Raw genomic sequence first — 9,528 nt, 5'->3', positions numbered from 1 at the left:
CAACACAGCACGTCCTTCTGGAGGCTCCACTGGTGATATCTTGCGAGGGGTCGGCACGGTGGCGCAGCGGTAGAGTTGCTGTCTTACAGCGCCCGAGACCCGGGTTCCATCCCGACCACGGCTGCTGCCTGTACGGAGTTTGCACGTTCTCCCCGTGACCTACGTGGGTTTTCACCGAGATCTTCGTTCTCCACCCACACTCTAAAGACGTGCTGGTTTGTAGGTTCTTGACCTGGTATAAATGTGAAAAAATTGTCCCTAATGTGTGTGTGTGTGCGGGGGATAGTGTTTGTGTGCGGGGATCGCTGGTCAGTGCAGGCTCGATGGGCCAAAGGGCCTGTTTTCGTGCTGTATCTCTAAACTAAACTAAAATACAAAGTGCTGGAATGACCCAGTGGTGCCGTCAAGGTCGGCTGTTTGATGCGCCCCGGGGACACAGGTGGGCGGGCGGGCGAGGAGAGGGACGTGGGTTCTTGGGCTGAGCCGGTCGAGGGTGATGGAGGAGGTCCTGCAGCATCCTGGGGCTCACCTGGATCAGGAGCTACTCCAGTACTGTAGATCGGGCGCATGGACAGGACTTGGGACTTTAATACACGGCGCCAAAATATGGCAACTCGTGCATGTGTGATGTACGCAAAACTGTGCGGCGGGCAATAGAGAACCATTGATAAAGCACCGCGGGCATAAAGATGCAGACTAAACCTCCCACTCCAGCAATCGAGGGGGGACCTCATTGAAACATACTGAATAGTGAAAGGCCTGGATAGAGTGGATGTGGAGAGGATGTTTCCACTAGTGGGAGCGTCTAGGACCAGAGGTCATAGCCACAGAATTAAAGGATGGTCCTTTGGAAAGGAGATGAGGAGATTTAGTCAGAGGGTAGTGAATCTGTGGAATTATTTGCCGCAGAAGGCTGTTGAGGTCTTGTACCTTGTGGTCATTACTTCCGAAGAGTCCACCAGGGACTAGACTGGCAGTTGGACAAATTTTATACTGGACATTTTACCAAGCCAATTAACTTACAAACCTGTACGTCTTTGGAGTGTGGGAGGAAACCGAAGGTCTCGGAGAAAACCCACGCAGATCACGGGGAGAACGTACAAACTCCAAAGAGAGCACCCGTAGTCGGGATCGAACCCGGGTCTCCGGCGCTGCATTTTGCTGTAAAGCAGCAACTCTACCGCTGCGCCACAGTGGTCCAAGTCAATGGGTATTTTTAAGGCAGAGATAGAGAGATTCTTGATTGGTACGGGTGTCAGGGGTTATGGGGAGAAGGCAGGAGAATGGGGTTAGGAGGGAGAGATAATCAGCCATGATTGAATGGCGGGGTAGACTTGATGGGCCGAATGGCCTAATTCTACTGCTATCACCAATGACCCATCGCACAACCTTGAGTGAATGCAGGTTCCTGAGACTGCAGGCTTGGCTTCAGTCAAGTGTCTTATTGTCATAAGTCCCCGAAATGGAACAAGGACATTCGGACTGGGGCACTTGGGAATACAGTGTGCGATCATCTGGCTAGACTCAGTGGAGTCAGTGCCCAGCGCATGCAAGTGAGTTTTCACCTTCAGTTTAGTTTATTGTCATGTGTACCGAGATATAGTGGAAAGCATTTTTTGTTGCGTGCTATCCAGTCAGCGGAAAGACTACATGGTTGCAATCAGGCCGTCCACAGTGTACAGATACGGGATAAAGGGAATAATAGACAATAGGTGCAGGAATAGGCCATTCGGCCCTTCAAGCCAGCACCACCATTCAATGTGATCATGGCTGATCATCCCCAATCAGTAAGTACCCCGTTCCTGCCTTCTCCCCATATGTTCTGGCAGCAGCCATGTCAGCAGCGCGTCAGTTTTTTTTTCAACTTTTTCTTATTTTTTAGTATGTTTTAAAGTGTGTATTTTGTGTTTCTTTGTGTGTTTTGTGTGTGGGGGGTGGTGTGGGGGGGGTAAGGGGGAAACCACTTTGGTCGCCTCCTCCGTGGAGAGGCGACTTTTTCCAGGTCGCCTCCCCCGTGGCCTAACATCAAGGATCGGCGCGGCCTTTCCCGGAGACGAGCCCGGGGCTTCAGCGGCGGGCGCAGCGTGGACTCTCGGCGTGGAGCGGGTGAGCCCTGGCAGGGGCTCGCTGGAGGGGAGCGCTCCGTTTCGCTGGCCCAGGGCAGCCGGCAGCCTGAAGTCGTGGTCTGCAGAGCTCCAGCTGGTGTGGCGTCTACAGCCCGGGATCCCTCGTGGGGGACCCGGGGGAAGAAGAAGCCATCACTGCCGGCCCGCGGCCAACTTCTACCGCGGGGCCGGCATGGACTTACCAACACTCCTGGAGGGGAGCTTCGACCGCCGGCCCTGCAGTCTACGGTGCTTCTGGCTGCGGCGGGGACTTTAAATCTTGACCGCCGGCCTGCGGCCTACACCAACTTAAAGCCGCGGTCTCCGGTGAGGAAGAGCCGATCCTGGACTGACTCTGGACTCTGCTCCTGTCCACGGGGGGGAAATGGAGGAGGACTGGGCACATTGTTGTGCCATCCACCACAGTGATGAATGTTGTGGTGGATGTTTGTGTTACGTTTTGTGTGTTCTTTATTATTGTATCGCTGCTGACAACCCAATCCTTGCCGGGTCACTGCTCGTGCGGTCGACCGGTAGGTGCAGAGAGTAGCTTTAAATGTTTGTCTCTTCGTTGATTGTGTCTCTTTCTTTTTTTTTTTAAAAGCTACTGTAATGCGCCCTTTTAAATTGCCCCTCGGGGATGAATAAAGTGCTTGATTGATATCCCCTGACCGCTATCTTTAAGAGCCTTATCTAGCTCTCTCTTGGAAGTATCCAGAAAAACAGCCTCCACTGCTGCCCTCTGAGGCAGAGAATTCCACAGACTCACAACTCTCTGTGAGAAAAAGTGTTTCCTCATCTCCATTCTAAATGGCTTACTCCTTGTTCTTAAACTGTGGCGCCTGGTTCTGGACTCCCCCAACATCGGGAACATGTTTCCTGCCTCTAGCGTGTCCAAGCCCTTAACAATCTTATATGTTTCAATAAGATATCCTCTCATCCTTCTAAACTCCAGAGTGTACAAGCCCATCTGCTCCATTCTCTCAGCATATGACAGTCCCGCCATCCCGGGAATTAACCATGTAAACCTACGCTGCACTCCCTCAATAGCAAGAATGTCCTTCCTCAAATTAGGAGACCAAAACTGCACACAATACTCCAGGTGTGGTCGCACCAGGGCCCTGGACAACTACAGAAGGACCTCTTTGCTCCTATAAAGTTATAAAGGCCAACATGCCATTCGCTTTCTTCACTGCTTGCTGTACCTGCATGCTGACTGATGAACAAGGACCCCCAGATCCCATTGTACTTCTCCTTTTCCCAACCTGACACCATTTAGATAGTAGTGTTTAGATGCTGATGTTTAGTGCAAGACTCTGTAGAACTGATAGCAGTGTTGCTTTCATGGGCTCAGGCAGCAAGAATGAACATTGAAATCTCCAATTTCAGGTAATTAACCTTACAACCTAAAACCCATAACCAACCTCACTCTTCCCCACCCCCCCTGTGGGTCTTTCCTGTGTCCCATATGAAGTCCAGTAAAGTTCATAAATTCTAGGAGCAGAATTAGGCCATTCGGCCCATCAAGTCTACTCCACATTCAATCATTGCTGATCTACCTCTCCCTCTGAACCCCTTGCCCTGTAACCCCTGACATGCGTACTAATCAAGTCTGATTAAAGATAGCCCAAGATTCTCCAATGAGGTAGATGGGAGGTCAGGACCAGCTCTCTTGCCGGTGAGAGGACGGTTCAGCTGCCTGATCACAATTGCCGTACAACACACGCGGAGTGAGACAGTGAGACAGAACGAATGCTTCAATCTCTTTATTGGAGACTCGGGTCCCTTGATGGGAGAATATGGCTTTAAACGGTTCACGTAGCATTGGGGCTTGGATAGGGCGCGCCAGTCCGTATGCAGAGGGGATCCCGGATATCTTGCAGACACCTGCTTTACGGCCCCGACACAGGGGAGCACTGAATCTTCCCCTTCCCCCACCTCTATATCAACTGAAGAAGGGTTTTGGCCCGAAACGTTGCCTATTTCCTTCGCTCCATAGATGCTGCTGCACCCGCTGAGTTTCTTCAGCATTTTTGTCCACCTTCGATTTTCCAGCATCTGCAGTTCCTTCTTAAACTCTATATCAACTGAATATCTCTCCCCCTGTAAAAACCCACTGAATCTCTCTTTCTCTCTACCCCCTCCCTATCACCCACTAAAACTCCCCCCCCCCCCCCCAAAATCCGAATCTCACTCTCCCCCCACCTCCACAAATACCACTGGATCCCCTCCCCCTGTACCATTGGTTAATTAGTTTGTAGTTTCACTGATACAGCACGGAAACAGGTCCCTTCGGCCCATCTAGTACACCCCAAACATTGCACTAGTTCTGTGCTAGCCCACTTTCTCATCCACTCCCCACGCACTAGGGGGCAATTTACAGAGGGACGATTAACCTGCAGACCCGCACGTCTTTGGGACGTGGGAGGAGGCCGGAGCGCCTGGAGGAGAACCACGAGGTCACGGGGAGGGGAGAGTGGGGGGGGGGGGGGGGGGAGAGTGGATGGGGAGGAGTGGGTGAGGGGGGAGCGGGTGAGGGGGAGCGGGTGAGGGGGGGAGTGGGTGAGGGGGAGGGGGGGGGGGGAGTGGGTGAGGGGGGGGAGTGGTGTGGGGGGGAGTGGGTGAGGGGAGAGGGTGAGGGGGGGGAGTGGTGAGGGGGGGGAGTGGGTGAGGGGGGGGGGAGTGGGTGAGGGGGAGAGAGGGTGAGGGGGGAATGTGTCAGGGGGCATCATGTGAATCATGTGAATTAGCTGGGTAATAAATACTGCAGGTGGATGCCCGTAAGTGTGGCAATGCGTTATACGTGAATGGATTACAGGATCACGGAGCTAGGTAGTAACGATGGCTCTGTCTACCCCCCCTTTCTGTCACCCTCACTCTCCCTCCCCCACCTCTTCCTCCACTCTACCCCCTTCGCTGTTTCCCTCCCCTGTCTCTGTCTCCCCCTCTGTCTCTGTCTCCCGCTCTTTTTACCCCGGTCAGGCGGTGGGAAGCAGGTAGGGGTCAGGGGTGAGGGTCAGGCAGAGGGCAGTAGGTAGGGGTCAGACAGAGGGCAGCAGGTAGGGGTCAGGGGTGAAGGGGTGGGGGTCATGCGGAGGGCAGCAGGTGGGTGGCCGCACTGTTGGGCCGAGCGGCCAGGATGTAGATGACGTTTTCCTTCAGGAAGGTTTTCCAGGGGACGGGTCTGCAGAGAGAAGAGAGACTGTCAGTGCCGGGGTCAGGGGTCAGCACCGGGGTCAGGGGTCAGCGCCGGGGTCAGCGCCGGGGTCAGGGGTCAGTGCCCGGGATCGTGGGTCGAATCTGTCAGAGATATCTCTCCATCCAGTTCCAAGGCAAGGAAGAGGGAGCTAAGTCACACACATACAGCCTCACCTGCTGTCCTCGGGCTCCTTGCTGAGCAGTGTCCTGTCCTGGGCTCTGCCGCGGCCCCTGCTCGCCGGGCTCTTCTCAGACATGGGACCCACGTTGCTGATGCTGGAATAGGGAGACAGAGCGTTATGTGTGTTTGTGTCTGTCTGTGTGTCTATGTCGTGAGTGTCTGTGTGTGTACGTGTGTGTGTGTGTGTATGTGTGTGTGTGTGTGTGTGTGTGTGTGTGTGTGTGTGTGTGTGTGTGCGTGCGTGCGTGCGTGCGTGCGTGTGTGTGTGTGTGTGTGTGTGTGTGTGTGTGTGTGTGTGTGTGTGTGTGTGTGTGAGAGACTGTGTGTGTGTGTGTGAGAGACTGTGTGTGTGTGTGTGTGTGTGTGTGTGTGTGTGTGTGTGTGTGTGTGTGTGTGTGTGTGTGTGTGTGTGTGTGTGTGTGTATCTGTGTGTGACTGTGTGTGTGTGTGTGTGTGTCTGGGTGTGAGACTGTGTGTGTGTGTGTGTGTGTGTGTGTGTGTGTGTGTGTGTGTGTGTGAGTACTGTGTGTGTATGTGTGTATCTGTGTGTGACTGTGTATGTCTCTACGTGCATGCGTCTCAGTGAGCATGTCAGTGTATATACACACACACTGTGTGTCATGCTTGTATATGTCCGCATATACATACTCGTGTATATGTGTGTGTGTGTTTGTGCAAGTAAAGTCACACAGTCATAGAGCATAGAAACAGGCCCTTCGGCCCAACCTGTTCATGTCAACAAAGATGCCCCATCTCTGCTAGCCCCACACACACACACACACACACACACACACACACACACCCACACAGACACAGCTACACACACTGAGACACACACAGACACACACAAACAATCTGACCGCAGCAAGCAGCACCACACCTGCACCTGCACCCAACGCAGAGTATAGAACAGCAGGGTGGCGCTGAACACCTCCGCTCAGTCTGCCTGGACCTGCGCGATCACCTGGTTGCCAAACACTTTAACTCCCCCTCCCATTCCCACACTGACCTTCCTGTCCTGGGCCTCCTCCACTGTCAGAGTGAGGCCAAACGCAAACTGGAGGAGAACCACATCATGTTTCACTTGGGAAGCTTCATATTCAAATCCAGTGGTTTGAATATTATCTCTCGTTTCCCTTTATTGCTAACCAGTGTGAAGAAGGGTCTCGACCTGAAAGGTCACCCATTTCTTCACTCCAGAGATGCTGCCTGTCCCGCTGAGTTACCCCAGCATTTTGTGTCTGTCTGTGGTGCAGCGGTAGAGTTGCTGCCTCACAGCGCCAGAGACCCAGGTTCAATCCCAACCACGGGTGCTGTCCGTACGGAGTTTGTACGTTCATCCCGTGACCACATTGGTTTTCTCCCAGTGCTCCGGTTTCCTCCCACACTCCAAAGAAGTATAGGTTTGTAGGATTACATTTGCAAACTGTCCCTAATGTCTAGGATAGTGCTAGTGTACGGGATGATCGCTGGTCGGTGTGGACTCGGTGGGCTGAAGGGCCTGTTTCCACACTGTATCTCTAAAGTTTTGTGAGCGCTGTCTGTACGGAGTTTGCACGTTCTCCCCACCCGTGACCCGCGCGGGTTTACTCCGAGTGCTCCGGTTTCCTCCTACACTCCAAGGACATGCAGATTTGTAGGTTAATTGGCTTGGATGTAAATGTAAAAATTGCCCCTAGTGTGTGTAGGATCGTGTTAATGTGCGGGGATCGCTGGTCAGCACTGACTCGGTGGGCCGAAGGGCCTGTTTCCACGCTGTATCTCCAAATAAACAAAAACTAATTCTGCACTGAAGTTGCTGTATTGATTAAAAACCTAAAGGGCAGACCAGTGGGACACCAGCAGAATGCCAGCAACTGCGAGCTGTTTACCACAATTTAGCCCACTGTGCCAATTATCATCATAATGAGAGTGTACACTCTGATATAATTGAACAGCAGACCTATCCTGGGATAATTAAAGACATGAGCCCATGCCAAGCAACCCCCACAGTTTACAGCCCACAACATTAAAAGGCATCATATCTCTCCCGGCAATAGTTAGAAGCTGGGGCGCCACGGTGGCACAGCGGTAGAGTTCCCGCCTTATAGCGCCAGAGACCTCGGGTTCGATCCTGACTACGGGCGCTTGTCTGTACGTTCTCCCCGTGACCGTGTGGGGTTTCTCCAGTTTCCTCCCACACTCCAAAGACGTACAGGTTTGTAGGTTAATTGGTTGCTATGAATTGTGAGCTGTCATGCCGAGTGTGTAGGATCGTGCTAGTGTACGGGGCAATTTCAGTGGGCTGAAGGGCCTGTTTCCATGCTGTACCTCTAAACTGCTAGCAGATCAATTTCCCTCCTGGGATAAATAAAGTTGTATCGTATCGGCTTAACATGCCCCTCATGATCTAAAATCCCCTCTATAGCAATCTTTACCATGCCTTCTTTACCACCCCATCAAACACTGTTGCCATTTGCAGGGGATTGTGGACTTGGCCCCCAAGATCCCTCTCTACATCAATGCTGTTGAAGGTGCTCCCATTAATTGTATGTTTTCATTCAACACCTCTGAAAGCGCAACACCTCACACCTGCTTGGATTGAACCCCCACTGCAATGTCTCTACCCGTAGCTGATCTGTAGAGCATAGAACGGTACTGCACAGGGAAAGCTTCACCTCACGCTGCACGACTGGGCCTCCTCGGCAGGCTTCAGGAACCAGGTGTGCTGGGCCCTCCTGCAGTCGGCGGCAGAGACGACACCCTGCGGGCTGCCATCCGGGCTGAGGAAGACGGTGCGTGCTCGCTCACGCTCCTTGGCAGTGAGCAGACGCAACAACGAGTTCTGCAATGGACAAGACAATTAGCAGCTGCATCCAGAGACACAGCAAGAACACTGGGACAAGGACATTAGCAGCAGCACCCAGACAGGACATCAACACTGGGACGAGGCAACCGCAACGCTCAGTGAAGTCTAAGTCTGAGTTCACCTTAGTTCAGTTTAACAAAGTTTAATAAAGGTTAACAACGTTTAGTTAACTTTAATAAAGTGCATAGAAGCATAGAAAATAGGTGCAGGAGGAGGCCATTCGGCCCTTCGAGCCAGCACCGCCATTCATTGTGATCATGGCTGATCGTCCCCTATCAATAACCCGTGCCTGCCTTCTCCCCATATCCCTTGACTTCACTAGCCCCTAGAGCTCTATCTAACTCTTAAACCAATCCAGTGATTTGGCCTCCACTGTCCTAGGTGGCAGGGAATTCCACAAATTCACAACTTTCTGGGTGAAAACGTTTTTTCTCACCTCAGTCTTAAATGACCTCCCACAGTATTATAAGACTGTGGGCCCAGGTTCTGGACTCGCCCAACATTGGGAACATTTTTCCTGCATCTAGCTTGTCCAGTCCTTTTTTAATTGTATATGTTTCCATAAGATAGCCCCTCATCCTTCTAAACTGCAGTGAATACAAGCCTAGTCTTTTCAATCTTTCCTCATATGACAGTCCCGCCATCCCAGGGATCAATCGCGTGAACCTACGCTGCACTGCCTCAATCACAAGGAAGTCCTTCCTCACATTAGTAGTTCAGTATAGTTCAACTCGGTTCAGTTTAGTTAAGTCTAATCCAGTTTAGTTCAGTTTAATAATGTTTAAGATTTAGTTCAGTTTAGTTAATAAAGTTTTGTAATGTTTATTAAAGTGTAGGGAAGTTAAGACAGGTATGTTTATTGTCACGTGTACCGAGGTACAGTGAAAAACTTTTATTGCGTGCTAACCAGTCAGCAGAAAGACAACACGAATGGTATGTTAGCTTTCATTGCAAAAAGCTTTTCGCTGTACCTCGGTACATGTGACAATAAACTAAACTAAACTACACCTTAGTCTGATTACAGATAATCTGAAGGCTGGTCGGTCAGTGGGACCGGGAGGAGGGGTGGGGTGGGGGTGGGGTGGGGGGGGGGGGTGGGATGGGGTGGGGGAGGGGTGGGGGTGGGGTGGGGTGGGGTGGGGTGGGGTAGGGTGGGGTGGGGGTGGGGGTGTGGGGGGGGGGGGTGGGGTGGGGGG

At 52.2% G+C, this 9,528-nt stretch overlaps 1 protein-coding gene across 1 annotated transcript in view; it reads right to left on the bottom strand.

Annotated features, from left to right (window-relative positions):
- Positions 1-5,143: 5,143 nt before the first annotated feature.
- The window catches only part of phf24 (PHD finger protein 24), a 38,253-nt gene continuing 33,868 nt past the window's right edge, over positions 5,144-9,528 (bottom strand). The window contains 3 exon segments of the mRNA XM_055632085.1: positions 5,144-5,289; positions 5,478-5,579; positions 8,142-8,308. Coding sequence (XP_055488060.1) covers positions 5,193-5,289; positions 5,478-5,579; positions 8,142-8,308 — 366 coding nt within the window. The 3' untranslated portion in view covers positions 5,144-5,192.

Source organism: Leucoraja erinacea, chromosome 3 (genome assembly GCF_028641065.1).
Source record: "Leucoraja erinacea ecotype New England chromosome 3, Leri_hhj_1, whole genome shotgun sequence".
Classification (NCBI taxonomy): domain Eukaryota; kingdom Metazoa; phylum Chordata; class Chondrichthyes; order Rajiformes; family Rajidae; genus Leucoraja; species Leucoraja erinaceus.
This window is presented reverse-complemented; position numbering and strand designations above follow the sequence as displayed.